General features: G+C 41.8%; 1 protein-coding gene across 1 annotated transcript; it reads right to left on the bottom strand.

The window, feature by feature from the left end:
- Positions 1–2,176: 2,176 nt before the first annotated feature.
- STEEP1 (STING1 ER exit protein 1) lies at positions 2,177–14,577 on the bottom strand. Its single transcript, XM_042242030.1, has 7 exons — positions 14,399–14,577; positions 13,219–13,336; positions 7,576–7,617; positions 5,762–5,900; positions 5,143–5,232; positions 4,424–4,516; positions 2,177–2,608 (listed from the first exon to the last, which is right to left on the bottom strand). Exons 1-7 carry the CDS (start codon positions 14,520–14,522, stop codon positions 2,546–2,548), a joined length of 669 nt encoding a protein of 222 aa, XP_042097964.1. The 5' UTR covers positions 14,523–14,577; the 3' UTR covers positions 2,177–2,545.
- Between the last annotated feature and the right edge of the window lie 1,334 nt (positions 14,578–15,911).

Raw genomic sequence — 15,911 nt, 5'->3', positions numbered from 1 at the left:
CCAAGGAGCAAGCATCTAATTTCACGGCTGCAGTCACCATCCACAGTGATTCTGGAGCCCAAGAAAATAAAGTCTATCATTGTTTCCATTGTGACTAGTCATGAAATTAAGACTCTTATTCCTTGGAAGAAAAGCTATGACCAACATAAACAGCATGTTAAAAAGCAGAGACATTACTTTGCTGACAAAGGTCTGTACAGTCAAAGCTATGGTTTTTCCAATAGTCATGTACAGATGTGAGTTGGACGATAAAAAGCCTGAGTGCCAAAGAACTGATGCTTTCAAACTACGGTACTAGAGAAGACTCTTGAGAGTCCCTTGGACTGCAAGATCAAACCAGTCCATCTTAAAGGAAATCAACCCTGAATATTCATTGGAAGGACTGATGTTGAAGCTGAAGCTCCAATACTTTGGCCACCTGATACGAAGACCTGACTCATTGGAAAAGACCCTGATACTGGAAAAGATTGAAGGTAGGAGGAGAAAGGGACAACAGAGGACGAGATGGTTAGATGGCATCACCAACTCAATGGACATGAGTTTGAGCAAGCTCCAGGAGATGGTGAAGGACAGGGAAGCCTAGCATGCTGCAGTCCATGGGGTCCCAAAGAGTCGGACATGACTGAGCAACTGAATAACAACCACCATATGTTCCAGCAATCCCGCTGCTGGATATATAATCAAGCGAGTTGAAAGCAGGGTCTTGAAAAGAGATTTGTACCCAGTGTTTTTACAGCAGCACTATTCACAACAGCCAAGAGGTAGAAGCAACGTGAATGTCCATTGATGAATGAATGTGTAAACAAAACATGGTCTATGCATAATTCTATCATATGGTACAACATGGAAGAAACTCGAGAATATTATTCAATGCAAAATATAAGCCAATCACAAAAAGACAACTACTGGGATGATTCCACTCATATGAGGTTTCTAAAGTAGTAAAATCCATAGAGATAGAAAGTAGGATGGAGGTTCGAGGAACTAGGGAGAGGGGAAAGGGAGAGTTATTGTTTAATGGGTATACACTTGCAGATTTATAAGATGAAAAAGTTCCAGAAATCTGTTGCACAACACTGTGCATTTCAAAATGGTTAAGACAGTAAATTTTGTGTTATGTTTTTTATCACAATAAAAAAAAGAAAAATATGTTCAGCATCATCTGTCATTAGGGAAATGCAAATTAAAAGTAGGAGATACCACTGAAAAACTGTCATAGATCAGAGGAGACTGAAGAGACATGAAAGCTAAATGCAGTGTGAGATCCTGGCCACACAGCCCAATCTCAGGCTTTCCCAGGCCTCCCACCCCTATTTTCTCCCAGTTCTTGCTAGCTCATATCTACCCTCACTGTAAACTACTTCTCCTTCCAAATTCAGAAATCAGGAGGGAAATAGCAAAGAAAAGTGTCCTACTATTTCCCATCGGCCTCTCACTACATGCCTTATGCTAAGTACAAGCCATGTAAGTAATATAAGGAGGTCATGAGTTTGGGTGAACTCCGGGAGTTGGTGATGGACAGGGAGGCCTGGAGTGCTGCAATTCATGGGGTCGCAAAGAGTCGGACACGACCAAGCAACTGAACTGAACTGAACTGAAAGTACTCTTCTTGCCCCAACACCTTGCAATACAGATGAACAGATAAAAACATGATGCAAATACTACATACTGGTGTCACTGAAGCAGCGTGACATTAAATATTTATGTATACAATGCTCCTTCACAAACAGCAAATGTTAAACAAAAGAGTCAACAGATAACTTTTATTTATCTCAGTTATCATGTCTTACTCTAGCACGTGTCCCTCCCACATGTCCACACAAGGAAGCAACATTCTCAGCTACTTGACAGGATGGTAGCTCCCTTGGGTTGCATGCCCAGATCCCATTTTCATTCAGATCAGAGGTATCTTGCCCTCTTACTGGAATCTGACTTTACCCTCTGTCAGCACAATGTCTGATGAGGGCTGACTTGCCTGAAGTTTTAATATTTGAGGTAAAGGGAACTTAAAGCAGATTCTGGCTTGTTATGGATTTCCTCAGACAGTGGAGAGATTCAAACCCTAGCCAATACCTGCCAGTCTAAGAACAGAGACAGAGCCACGTAAAAGGATCTGGCTTGCTGTAACTTTAAATATAACTCATGCAGCTTTTTTCTATGACACATCACAATATTCTTTTTTCAAAAATCTTTAAACATTTTATTAACTTTGAAGAAGGAATAAGAACAGCTCCTTCAGAAACTAGAGACACACAAGCATTGATCTATTCATAGAGCTTCTTCTACACAGATGAAGAAGTTTACATCAAATGAACAAAAAATAGTACAGAAGACATAAATACAGAAAGACTGAGAAAAATCTGTCTCTAGAAATCAGGTCAGATGGACTCAAAGACCTCACTGAATGTAGGATAATCACTGGAAAGCCACGTAAAGCTTTCTGCTGGAGCATAAAGGAGCATAAGTCCATGTAGTCAAGAAAACACTCTTTTTCATCCTGATCTTAAATGCTTGCCTCCAGCCTGGGTCCACAGAAAGGTCCTGATCATTTGAACTGGTTGTCAATCAAGGTTCCCTTCATTTTTGCTTTCTTGGCTTCCAGTTCAGCCTGGAAAGGAAGAAAAGTTTATATCTGGATACATGACATTAAATTCTGATTTTCCTGCCTTATTCTAACTTCCCCAACACGATCCCCTCATGCTCATTTAGTGTACAAACTAGAACCGTGTATCTAAAATCATGATGGACTTCTCTGGAGGTCTAGTGGCTAAAACTCCACACTCCCAATGCAGAGGGCCTGGGTTCAGTCCCTGATCAGGGAAAAAACTAGATCCCACATGCCACAACTAAGACTCAGTGCAGCCAAATAATTTTTTTTTTAATTAAAAAAAATTGTGATGAATAGCAACTGTTTTCCAACCTTTCTGATGTTATGATACACATAGACGATGATAACATCTGTATGGTAAAATGGGGTAAACACACAGGGCTGTGGTCAAAGGCAATCAGTATAAGGATTACACAGCTCCAGGATCCCTGAAGAGCTGGGGGAATCAATATTATGACATACCAGTATCCTGTTCTTAGCAGAACAGGAGGAATAATGCTGTTCTGCTGCTGCTAAGTCGCTTCAGTCGTATCCGACTCTGTGCGACCCCATAGACGGCAGCCCACTAGGCTCCCCTGTCCCTGGGATTCTCCAGGCAAGAACACTGGAGTGGGTTGCCATTTCCTTCTCCAATGCATGAAACTGAAAAGTGAAAGCAAAGTCGCTCAGTCGTGCCCGACTCTTAGAGACCCCATGGACTGCAGCCCACCAGGCTCCTCCGCCCATAGGATTTCCCAGGCAAGAGTACTGGAGTCGGGTGCCATTGCCTTCTCCAAACCCTGTTCTAGAACAGTGCTACTTAAAAGTTATGCAGTCCATGAACTGTTTGTTATCAGTCCACAAAGATACAAACAAAAATTGACAGTAAGCATTTAGAAGCTTTTATAGCAATTTGACTTCCCAAGTAGTGCTAGTGGTAAAGAATCTGCCTGCCAATGCCGGAGATCCCTGGGTCATGAAGATCCCCTGGAGGAGGGCATGGCAACCTACTCCAGTATTGCTGCCTGGAGAATCCCATGGACAGAGGAGCCTGGCAGGTAAAGTCCATAAGGTCACAGTCAGACATGACTGAAGTGACTTAGCATGTACACCCACATAGCAATTTGACAGAATAATAAAATAATTTCATAAAAGGAACTAAGGCAAATTCCTTTTTATGACATTTTATAAATTACCAACCTGCTCTTGACAAATTTTTAAAAAAGAAGATGCACTGGCCCTTCACTTCAGAAAATCTGATAAGCATGGCTCTCTCTAGATCACTATGGCAAGGTCAAATGGCTCTCAAGACCCACTACCTGTGTCACCAAAAATATCCTCTACAGAGGATGTCTTAAAGAAACATCATACGTAAATTATTATCAGGAAAACAGAAATGTAGGCTCCATCACACAAGGAGAGGCGTGCTCAACAAAGAGCCCAGACAGTGGTGGTGGGAGCAGTGCTTTAAGCAGCAGTGAAAAGTCCCAATCCTGGCCCCCCAGTGTAGCCTCACTGTACACCTCCCATCCTGGGGGCGTGCCCATGCAGCCTGATCTTGGACTCCTGACCTTGGACCACAAGTAGCAGATTAAATGATCATTCTGGTTGGGGCTGACTAACCAGAACTATTATTGGGGGTTGGGATCCTGCTCACTATCACAGAGCAGGGTATGTACGGATAGCCACACCCAGGGTTAGACACCTGGCAGCCAGCTATACCACATCCCCGAAAGACTTCCTAAAGGGTTCCCCCGCCCACCCGAGGGTCTTTCAGATGGAGGAACTGGAACAGTTCAGGCCAGTGCCTGCCCCCTCCGACCCCACGCCACTCACCAGCTCCTGCAGGCGCCTCTTGCTCATGCCTTTGCGCTCCAGCTGCTTTTCAATCACCTTGGCATTCTGCGCATACGAGTCAGCAACTTCTCTCTGAGGGAAGAATGAAGCATCCTCAGGCCAGCAGTCTCACCCAAGAGGAATAACAGAGACCTCTGGAGTAGTTTATACTCCTCGGGTTATGAAATCACTACTGAAGTGGCTGAATTCAGCTTCCGTTCCACTCTTCAGCTTTTCAGTAATCTGGGGGAGTCAGGTTTCAGCTGAAACCATGTTTAAATAACAGAGAACATCTCTGTGTAAACATCGTTATACTGAATTACCATAAAGGGAATTGCTTCTCCTGCTAAGGACAGATGACCACACTGTCAGAGCTGGACTGAAAGGGACCGGAAATCCTTGAGCCCGGTAGTTTTTCAACTGAAGAGGGATGCGCCTCCTAAGGCCTCTCAAAAAACAGTATGAAAAAATAAATAAATAAATTTTTTTAAAAAATGACTGATTTAGTCCAACTCCCTGTGCCTCATCCTACAGATGTCCCTGAAACAGATCTCCCTGAAATCCAGGGAAACAGGAACTAGCCGCTGTCACAGTGTTCCTTAGTAGCTAGAGTGAGGTCTACGAGGGAAGTTTCTAGCTTTTCTGCTATTCAATGGTCTAGGTTGAGAGTCCCCCTTCATCCCCTTCCATCCAACTCCCCTGAGGGCAAAAGCACTTACAGCCTCAATCTCTTCTTCTTCTTCATCAATAGTAGACACAGTCACAGAGCTGAACTTGCCCATGTCTTTAGTCCGCTTGGTCATCATCACCTGGAGGTGCAGGAAGAGGAACCAGTCTAGTTCATCTCTCTGAGCAGTGTGTGCTTGAGTGTGTATGAGTGTGAGTGTGCAAGTGTCCAAGCCTGGGTGTTGCAGGGGAGGGATTGTTGGGGGAATATCCACCTCTTTGGGACAGAATGGCCTATCTAAAAGTGCCCATCTTTTAATCTGCACTATCGTTTTCTAATATTTGACATCAAGGGTTTTCAAAATATATTTAAAGATTAACTTTCTGCATTCCATCTCTAATTGCTCACACTGGAAAAAGAAGAAATTTCAAAGGAAGTACATGTGAATAAAAGCCATACAATTTTCAACTTTACTCATAAAGCAGACTGTAGGAAAGAAAAAAGAACACACGATAGATGTTAAAGTTTTGTAACATCTGCTTATACAAAAATGGCATCCTCTTAATAAAGAGAGCATACACAAGGGGCACGCTGTCATGCACCATAATCTAAAGTTTTAGGACTACATCTGCAGCTCCATTAACCCATCTGTCTCCTTCAGTGATAATTACCTTCTTAGGAGGCTCTTGTTTCTGAGTGTATATGTTTGTTTTCCCAAAACCCTGGCCAAACTTGACCACTGCTCCATCCACAATGAAGGTCACAGGAGCATTCTTGGGCTGGGACTGGTAGAAGAGCGGCAGCCCACACCTACAAATAACAGAGTGAATCTCAGGCAGGCCTCAGGATCCAAACCCCCAAAACACTGCTTCGTAAAGTGGGCTCAGACTCTGCAACTATGTGTGCTTGTGGCATCAACTTATGATCAGCTCTTCCCGATGTTTCCCAAAAAACTACTTGATAAGAATCACAGAGGGCGCTTGTTACAACTGCCAATCAGATTCCGAGGTCCTTCCCCCAGGGGACCCTGACTGAGCTACTCTGGGGGCTGAGGCCTGCAAATCTCTTTTAGCATCCCATGCAGTTCTGATCACTAGACAAGTATGGCAAACGCTGGCTCCTGCTAGTGACTGCTTTCCAGTCAAAACTGCTGCCATTCTTCCTAGAAGTCTGGGGAACTAGTGTGGGGTTCTGTCTTCTTCTATTATAGCAGAGTCAAGAAGCAGCCAGAAGGCTCCACTGTGGCTGGTCCGCCAATTAAGTTCTGAGCAATCAGAACTAAGTTCACAGCATATTTTCTGTGGTTGGTCATTTCTACTCTACATTTTCAGCTAAATGAAGTAGACCCACACCCATAAGATATGATTAAATTCATCTAACAAATCTAATGTGGCTGTAAACTAAAACATCTTCTTAGCCAGTTCCCTGCTTTAATTCTCCTAGTCTGAGTCTTCTGAGAGCCAAGTTCAGTTCAGTTCAGTCGCTCAGTTGTGTCTGACTCTGCAACCCCATGAACCGCAGCATGCCAGGCCTCCCTGTCCATCACCAACTCCCAGAGTTCACCCAAACCCATGTCCATTGAGTCGGTGATCCAAGAGTGAATTGTAATTACATCAACAAGATTAAACTTGTTAAAGTTTCATATTCTCACTACTAACAACCTAAAGCTGGAAATCACATATATCTTTAAATAATACTCTCTACAGTTCTTGGGGCTGTGGTCCTGTAATAGACTTTATAAATACGTTTGGATTAAATTACACTATGTTAGACTGAGCAACTCCATTCCAAGAGAAAATACATGTTCCCACAAGATTTATACTGGAATGTTCACAGCAGCTTTATTTGTAATAGCCAAAGCCATTAACAACTCAAATGACCTTCAATGGGTCAATGGTTAAATGAACTGTGCGTGCTACTCAGTGATAAACAGGAACAAATTACCATTACACATAACGGGGATGAACCCCGAAAGCATCATGCTATGTGAAAGAAACCAGATCAAAGAGATACACATTGTATGTAGTAGAACACACACTGCAGAGTTTATGTCACAGTTTAGAATAGGTAAAACCACAGCAGCAGAAGGTAGGCCAGTGCTGGCCAGGGGAAGGGGGACTGACTGCAAAGGAGCCCTGGAAATGTACTATGTCACAGGAGGGGTGATGGTACATGGCTGTATGCTTTTGTCAATACTCATCAAACTGTCCATTTAAGAAGGCAAATTTTATTATATATAAGTTACATCTCAATTAAAAAATAATTCTATGTTTCAAAACCCATTTTTTGTGGCCAGTTGGTCAGCGATGTTATTTGGCCAACTGCAGCTCTTCAAGAAGCCTATCTGCATAACTGAAGTCTGAAGGCAGGTTAAGATTATAAGGATAAAGATATAACAGAGAACTGTCTCCAAATGATGCTTTTCCTAACACATCACTACCTCGACTTTCTTATGCTCAGGGAAACCCACACTGTTAATACTTACTTTGCACATTTCTTCCTGTACTGTCGTTCAATGCCTTCCGGTCTGCACAGAAAATGAAAGTTAAAAAAGATACGAACAAATCTCATAACCTACCAACCTCACTTGCTCATTTCTTCAAATGTTAAAAAGGCTTTTCAAAAGCTTTCCTTTCCTAGATCAGCTGTTGATTTACACATGTATTTATTTTATTTTTTTTATAACATTTTTTATTTTGTGTGTATTTTATAATGCATTAGTACAGAGGCACATGAGTATCATTGATGAAAGTGAAAGTGAAGTCACTCAGTCGTGTCCGACTCTTTGTGACCCCGTGGACTGTAGCCTACCAAGCTCCTCTATCCATGGGATTCTCCAGGCAAGAATACTGGAGTGGGTTGCCATTTCCTTCTCCATACATGTATTTATTTTAAAGCACTTCTTCCATCCACAGGCACCCTCCTGACAGAGGAGGCAGCGTGGTAGTAGTTATAGTCACAGAAGCAGTCAGGTTCACAGTAACAATAACACCAACAATAACAACAGTGGTAATCACTTGTATAGCTTTTATTATGTACCAGGAGCTGTTCTAAAGTGTACATATATTAAACTCTTTAATCCTTACAACCACCCCATGAGGTTGGTCATGATATCATTCCCATTCTACAGACAAGGGTGAAGAAGCACAGAGCAGTTACATAGTCTGCCAAGGTCACAGAGCTAGGAAGTAGAATAGGTTGAACTCAAGCCCTAGGTCGAACTAAGGTGGTCAAGCTCAACAGCCCACACAACACTGCCTTAGATAATCAACTGGGAGGTAGAGACTCTTCCACTCATCCTGTTGCTTCATAGAAACCTGGGACTCATCTTTGTCTTCTCTTTCCGTCATCTCCCACAATCTACTTCATCCACAAATCCTGTGGATTTTAGCTCCATAAAAGGTCTTGAACCTACTCTTCTCCACCCTCCTGCCACCATCTCAGCCCAGTCCACTAGTATCTCTTCCCCAGATTATTGTCCCAGCTACCCCCCAGTCTCCTCCCATCCCCTCCCTGTTTCAACTTTTTAAATAAGCAGTATGTGCAGATAGTATAGAAAAGAGTATAAAGTGAAAGGTAAATATCCTCTCATCTTCCAACCAGTTCCCTCCCCCAGCCCCAGAGGCAAATACTATTACTGGTTTCCTCCCTTCCTCCCAGAGTTGATGACACAGCAAAGTTTTCTCTTCCTTTTTAGACAAATGTAGCCCACCTGTTCACTTACAGTGAAACAGCCTCTCTGTTCACTTAAAATTACATCTTGGTTAAAAAAATATGTGATCCTTCCCAATCAGTTGATAAAGAATTGCTTCATTGTTTATAAGGGCTCCATTCTATTTGTATGAATGAACCAAAATGTCTTACCTGCTGGGTAAATCCTCTGAGTGTGTTCACTTCAGATTCTGATAGATAACAGCCAAATTACTCTGCACAGAAGCTGAACCACTGTATACCCCACCACCAATGTGAGACTTTCCGTTTCCCTACAGTCTTACCAACACAGTGTGTTATTAAAATATATGATGGCCAATCTGGCATGGGAAAAATGAGATCTCAAAACTTGCATTTCTATTTTTTTAAAGAGTGAAGTTAGGCATCTTTTCATATATTTAATAAACATCTGTATTTTCTTTTTTTGATTAACAGTCAGTCTATTTTTGGCCTACTGAGTTGTCATTTTATTCTATTCTTATTGTTTTGTGTTGTGCTTTGACCAAGCTGTGCAGCATGTGGGATTTTATTTCCCCACCAGGGATCAAACCTGCACCCCTACAATGGAACCATGGAGTCTTAACCACTGGACCACCAGGGAAGTCCATCTCTTTATTTTATATTAAGGAAACTTGCAAATGTTAAGGGTTCTTGCAAATATTTCTTCTCCAGCTGGACATTTGCCTTTGACTTTTTCCCCCACGTGGAAATTTTAGATTTTTGTGTGATCAAATCAATCGTGTATATGATACTTAGTTAGGACTTCACCACTCTAAGTTCATATCTAAAATAAAAATTCTGAGCACTTATTCTAGAACCTGCTTCCATTACTATCTCATTCTTAATCGTTCTCCAAAGAGAGTCAAGAGTGACTTCCCAGGACAGCTAGAATAAAACACAAACTCCTCACCATGGCCTTCTAGGCACTGGCTGGGCAGAGAATCCGGCCCAGCCTCATCTCCTACTTTCCTCCCCGCTCACTGTGACCTCTCCACACCAGCCTTCCTCTGTTCTTGGAATAAACAAGTGCTTTCCCATCTCTGATCTTTCACATACACTCTTTTCTCTGCCTGGAATGCACTTCTCACCTGTTACATTCTTATCTTTTTTGGTGTCAGTTCAAATATCACCTAGTTATAACAGCCTTCCCTGAACACCTTTTCGAAGAGGTTCTCATGTGATCCTGGATGAGCCCTTTGTTTCATTCGTATGACTTTCCATAATCATAATTACTTTATTTTTTGTCATCCCACTAGACTGTAAGGTCCATGAGATCAGAGATCAGCAGAGACCATGCCTGTCTGTCTCACACTCTATTCCCAGAGCTGAGCACAGTACTGCAATAAATACTGACTAAATGAATTCTTAGAAGAATTTAAGTTTAGCGAGGAAAATTATAACCACAGAGGTAAGTTCTTAGATGGAGGAAAGTGAACAGGGTGACGGGAACATAGAGGTGGCAGCACCAAATCTGTCTGAGGCAGTTATCAAAGGCTTCGTGAGCAGTCAGCAGTCCTGATAGAAAAATGGGATTTCAAGCAGAGGGGCAACTCTGTACAAAAGGCAAAACAGCAGAGCATATTCAGAGAATTACAAATAGTCTAGTGTTCTTGGGACCTAAAAAAATCAAGGGGGTACTACTGATAAGACATTAAAAAAAAAAGATTTTAAGATTATACTATGAATAACTATACACCAACAAACCAGATAATCTAGATGAAAAGGACATATTCCAGGAATGATACAATGACACAAACTACCAAAACTCACTGGAAAAATAAAATCTGACTAGACTATGACAAGTATAAGGAGATTGATTTAGTGATCAAAAAACTTCGCACAAAGAAAAGCCCAGGACCAGTGGCTTCACTGGGGAATTCCTCCAAAAGTTCAAAGAAGAATTAATACCAATGCTTCACAAACATTTCGGAAGAGGAAGAAACACTTCCCAATTCATCCTGTGAGGCCAGTATTACCTGAACATCAGGCAAAACTATCACAAGAACAACAAAAACAACAAACTAGAGATCAACGTTGCTTAAAATTATACAGACAAAAATCCTAAAAAAAAAAAAAGCAAAAACCGAATCAAGCAGCATATAAACGATTACACCACATGGCCAAGCAGAATTTATCCCAGGAATGCAAGATTGGTGCAACATACCAAAAAACCAATCAATGTGATACACTATAATAACAGAATAAAAGAGAAAAAACACATAGATCATCTTAGATGCAAAAAAAGCATTTGACAAAATTCAAAGCCCCTTCAATATGTTAGAAATAGAAGGCAACCTCCTCTACCTTATAAAAGGCATCTATGAAAAATTCCCATCTACTAAGCCACATACATGAACATCATATTCACTGGTAAACAACAAACCTTTCCTCTAAGATCAGTTGACAATTCCAATTACAACAGCATCAAAAAGAATACAATACTTAGGAGTAAACTGAACAAAAGAAGTGCACAACCTGTGCACTGAAAACTACAAAACATCACTGAAAGAAATTAAAGAGCTAAGTAAATGGAATGACGTTCCATGTTCATGGACTGGACACAATGTTGTCAAAATGGCAATACTTTCCAATGAACCTATAACTTCAACATAATCCCTAGCAAAATCCCAGTTGGCTTTTTTTTGGCAGAAATTGACAAGCTGATCCTAAAATTCACATGGAATTATAAAGAATCCAGAATAGCCAAAAAACAATCTTGAAGAAGAACAAAGTTGGTAGATTCACACTTAATTTCAAAACTTAATACAAAGACACCATAATCAAGACAGGCTGGTAGTGGATGTGGAAAGTGACAGGTTGCAGGGCACGTGATTAGGCAGACTGCCATATTTTCAGTAACCAGGGCTCCCACATTCAGCTGGCTAAAAAGGAAGGGTATGATCAGACTGAAATTTCGCCCTGGTTAGGAAGGGAGCATGCTCAAGTGGGCCCTTGAAAAGACTGTTCATGATTAGAGCAAGAACTACGTCAACCAAGGGGGAAGTCTACCATGCCTTGTTGGTAAACTCTGAGAACTCTGGCCCAACAGAGGCACTTGGCCAGAGACCACTGGCCGGGGCAATATCGGGCACTAAAGGCTGGCTCACTCCCAGGATCAGGCTGATTGGATTCCAGGGTTGCCACTGCAGTCTGGGGCCACCCAGTTTTCTGGCCTAGAGGTGAGGGCATCTGCCTTATAGTGCCACAGGAGCCTGTGGCTTAGTTGTGTTGTTAGATTACTGTCTGTATTAACTAATATAATACATGTAATAAATATTTTGATAATCCTAAAGATAGTCAGTTAATAATTTTCAAAATCAGAAACCCAAATAAAGGTTAACAGAGAGGAAAAGCACAAGAGAATGAATTTGCTTTAGATAGAGCATGTTATGTATAAATCTTCCCCAGTGTTACCTGGGGGGCCTTCTTTTGTGAATTTCATATGTTTTATAATCTGCACCCTCCATTTGTATTTTGTATATAACCATTTTCCTCTTCAACTGCATAATTCTACCCTGATTTGGCACTGAATGTTGCCTAGCAATAGTTTCTAACTCTTTTCATCAGTGTGGGCTGATAACAGTTCAGTTTCTTAAATACACATAGCTAGATGTCAGCTGGTAGTTTTTTCTGGTTCAACAATAGAATATAAGCTCTGTAAGGGCAGGGTTCTTTGCTTGTTTACTTGATGTAGTGTATTGCCTATAGATAAAATCCAAACTTGTCTACTTTAGCATTTTATTCTGTCCCTACTCCAGGCTCCACGAACCCGTTCTGGTAAGGTAACCTGGGCTCTAGCCACAAGGGACTACTTAAATTTCCCAAGCACACTGTATTCGATGCTTTTAATGCTTCTATAGTCCTTCCGCCTGGAATGTTCCTCATCTACTTGATGAAATCCTAGTTCAAGGCCAAACACAAATGCCACCACCTTTTGGTGTCTTTCCTGACCACCAGTCAGGCAAGATGACCTGCTCCCGTCTGTTTTCCCAGAGCCTTCTGTTCACACCAGTATTTTATCATATCACAATAGGTAGTCCATTCCCTTGTTGAGCCATGAGCTCTTTAATGGTAAGGACGGTGCCTTACTCATCTTTGCAGATCCAGTCATTAACGCAGTGTGCCCTGGTGTGCTCCAAGAGATTACAAGTTGAATAAACTCATTTTACTTGCAAAACCCCCAAATTACAGCTATCAAATGACAACAGAATCACATTTCACCATTTCAGCAAAGCACAATAAAAACATGTGCACAATAAAAACATGGCTGTATTAACAGAAGTTGAGAACCACCACAAATGTCAAAGTATTGGGCCCCAAATACATGACCTGTTTGATACTAGATGGGGTATTTATACTTCTCAGAACTAGACCCCAACACAAGCAGAAAATCCTAGACAGAACATCAAGGTCTTACCTCCGAAGATATATAGTCTCTTCGTCTTCGGTGTTACAAAACTTGTGGGCGTGTTTGGCACCATCAATCACACGGGACCGGTCCCGGGGCCTCATGGGCAACTTCTCTAACTGACAGTCTAAAGGAATGAAGAAAGATTTGGTCACAAGAGTCACTGAAAAATACCCTGAGGCAATCAAAACTTTTCGGCGGGGGGCCTTTGCACTGTAATTTTTACTAAAATTATCACATTTATTGAAGGCTATTATTAAATTTTCCAACAAAAAAATGACTTGGTGTTAGGAGACCTGGATTTAGCTCCAGCTGTGTTACTGGTGATCTTCGGCAAACCACTTCCTCTTTGGGAGTCTTTCCCCTTATTTGATTATATTACCTCAAAAGTCCTTCCCAGCACTGCCTTTCAAGTTTTCTATGACTCTTTCTGTTCCTGGTACATATGCTTAGGAAAGGAGGGGCTTGGACTAGAGTGGTAAAAATGGAGGTGGTAAGTAGTAGTCAGATTCTGGACAGCTTTTCAAGGAAGCACCTGAAGAATGTACTGATGGGCTGAACGCAGAAGTCAAGAAAGATTCTGAGATACTGGGCTAGGGTTAGGGTTTCAAGAAAGACGGACTGATCATCTCTGTAAAATGCTACTGAGAGGGGGATTTAAATGGGCATTGATAATTGAGCATTGAAACAGGTAACACGTTGGTTAGTAACTTTGACAAATAACGTTTATATGGTTAGGTGAAAAAGTGAGGGCAAGAAGGAATGGGAAATGAGGATGCAGAGACAGCCCACAGACGCAATTCTTTTTAGAAATTTTGCTGTAAAAAAAGCAAAGAAATGAGGTTATAGCTCGAGGAAAATGTAGGCTCAATGGGGAAGAGTTCTTTTCACTTGATAAAAGCTATTACAAAATCCTTGTACGCGGCAGAAAGGTCACAAAGTTTCTAGAGGCAGAGAGGGAGAACAGGGAGTATATTTTTTCTAAAGGAGGAATTTCCTTTTGAAGGCGGTCTGCATACAGAATTACAAGATGAAGCACAATACAGAAAAGCTCCCTGGAGTGAGGCGGCGATGGGAACGGAGGATTTTAATGGAGGGGAAAATCTTCAAAGAGACGCGGCTCTCAGATCACAGCCAGGGGAAATCCGCCCTCGAGAACCCGAAGTTGCACTCCTTGCAGAATACTCACCCAGCACCAGGACCATCTGGCCGCACAAACAGTAGTAGACGTGAAGTGGCTTCTCGCCGTCGTCATATTCCTCCCGGTCCCGGGTGTCAGAGCAGACGACGGACCGCGACACTACTTTAGGCATACTTCAGAGCGGCAACCAGAAAACGCTAAGCCAAAATTAAGGGTCGCGCAAAAGTGACGTCACATATGCGTCGCGGCTCTCTCCAACGGAAACTTGGTCACGTGTCAACGGTAGTCACGTGAACTTCCGGGCCGTCCCATCAGTCCAAGATGCACGGGGGGATCCCTGGTCTCTGCCAGAACCTCCTTTGCCTTGGCCTAAGTTCTGGGGGACTGCTTTACTTGGGACACTCTTCATCATTTAAATTATTCATTTATATTACTATACATATTACATATGTATATACATATATGTAACTAGAAATAAAAAAGGGCTATTTACACTTTGTATGCATAATACAGATTTTAAATGTGCCTCTAAATGTGATTTGATTGGCCATCTAAAGGAGATCAGTTCTGGGTGTTCATTGGAGGGACTGATGTTGAAGCTGAGACTCCAATACTTTGGCCACCTGATGCGGAGAGCTGACTCATTTGAAAAGACCCTGATGCTGGGAAAGATTGAGGGCAGGAGGAGAAGGGGACGACAGAGGATGAGATGGCTGGATGGCATCACCGATTCAATGGACATGGGTTTGGGTGGACTCCGGGAGTTGGTGCTGGACAGGGAGGCCTGGCGTGCTGCGGTTCATGGGGTCACAAAGAGTTGGACACGACTGAGCAAGTGAACTCAACTGACTGATTCAGGATGAGTACCTAACGAAGTCGAGGAATCTTAGAACTTGAAATCTGGTTCACATAACATATACTTCACCCTTTCAAAGTGCATAATTCAGTGGGTTTTAGTATATTCACGAAGTTTTGCAACTATCACCACTACCTAATATTTTCATCATTCCCCAAAAGAAATCCCTTAGCTGGCACTCTTTCCACCTCTTTCCCAGCCCCTGGTAACCACTAATCTAGCTTTCTGTCTCTCTGGATTTGCCTCTTCTGGAAATTTCTAATGAATGAAATCATACAATATGTGGCTGTTGGTATCAGGTTTCTTTCAGTTTTGTTTCCAAAGGTAATCCATGTTGTACCATGAATCAATTAGTTAAAATAATCACTAAAAAAGAACCTCATTCCTTTTTATGACTGGATAATATTCTGTTGTATGGATATACCACATTGTGTATCTTCATTCATTAGTTGGTGGACAATTGGGTTATTTCCACTTTTGTAATCTAATGAGTACAGCAGTGCTACTATGAACAGTGGTGAACAGGTTTTTGTAAGAACATATGTTATACTTTTATGATTTGTGAGGGCATATGTTCTCTCAGATGTTTACTAAGGAGTGGAATTGCTGGGTTATATGATAACCTTATGTTTAACTTTTTGAGGAACTCCTAAGAATGTTACCCAAAGCAGGTTTATTATTTTACATTTACCACCAGCAGTGTAT

Source organism: Ovis aries, chromosome X, assembly GCF_016772045.2.
Source record: "Ovis aries strain OAR_USU_Benz2616 breed Rambouillet chromosome X, ARS-UI_Ramb_v3.0, whole genome shotgun sequence".
NCBI classification, from domain to species: domain Eukaryota; kingdom Metazoa; phylum Chordata; class Mammalia; order Artiodactyla; family Bovidae; genus Ovis; species Ovis aries.
Note: the sequence above shows the minus strand (reverse complement) of the source record. Positions and strands in the feature narration are given on the sequence as shown.

What these genes read in the sequence shown, in the direction of transcription:
- STEEP1 (XM_042242030.1), bottom strand. Translation starts at nt 14,522, where the DNA reads ATGCCTAAAGTAGTGTCGCGGTCCGTCGTCTGCTCTGACACCCGGGAC. An exon ending in GAGACTATATATCTTCGGAG is followed by an intron (nt 7,618 to 13,218) that starts GTAAGACCTTGA and finishes TTTTCTGTGCAG; the next exon opens with ACCGGAAGGCATTGAACGAC. An exon ending in TACAGGAAGAAATGTGCAAA is followed by an intron (nt 5,901 to 7,575) that starts GTAAGTATTAAC and finishes TGTTATTTGTAG; the next exon opens with GTGTGGGCTGCCGCTCTTCT.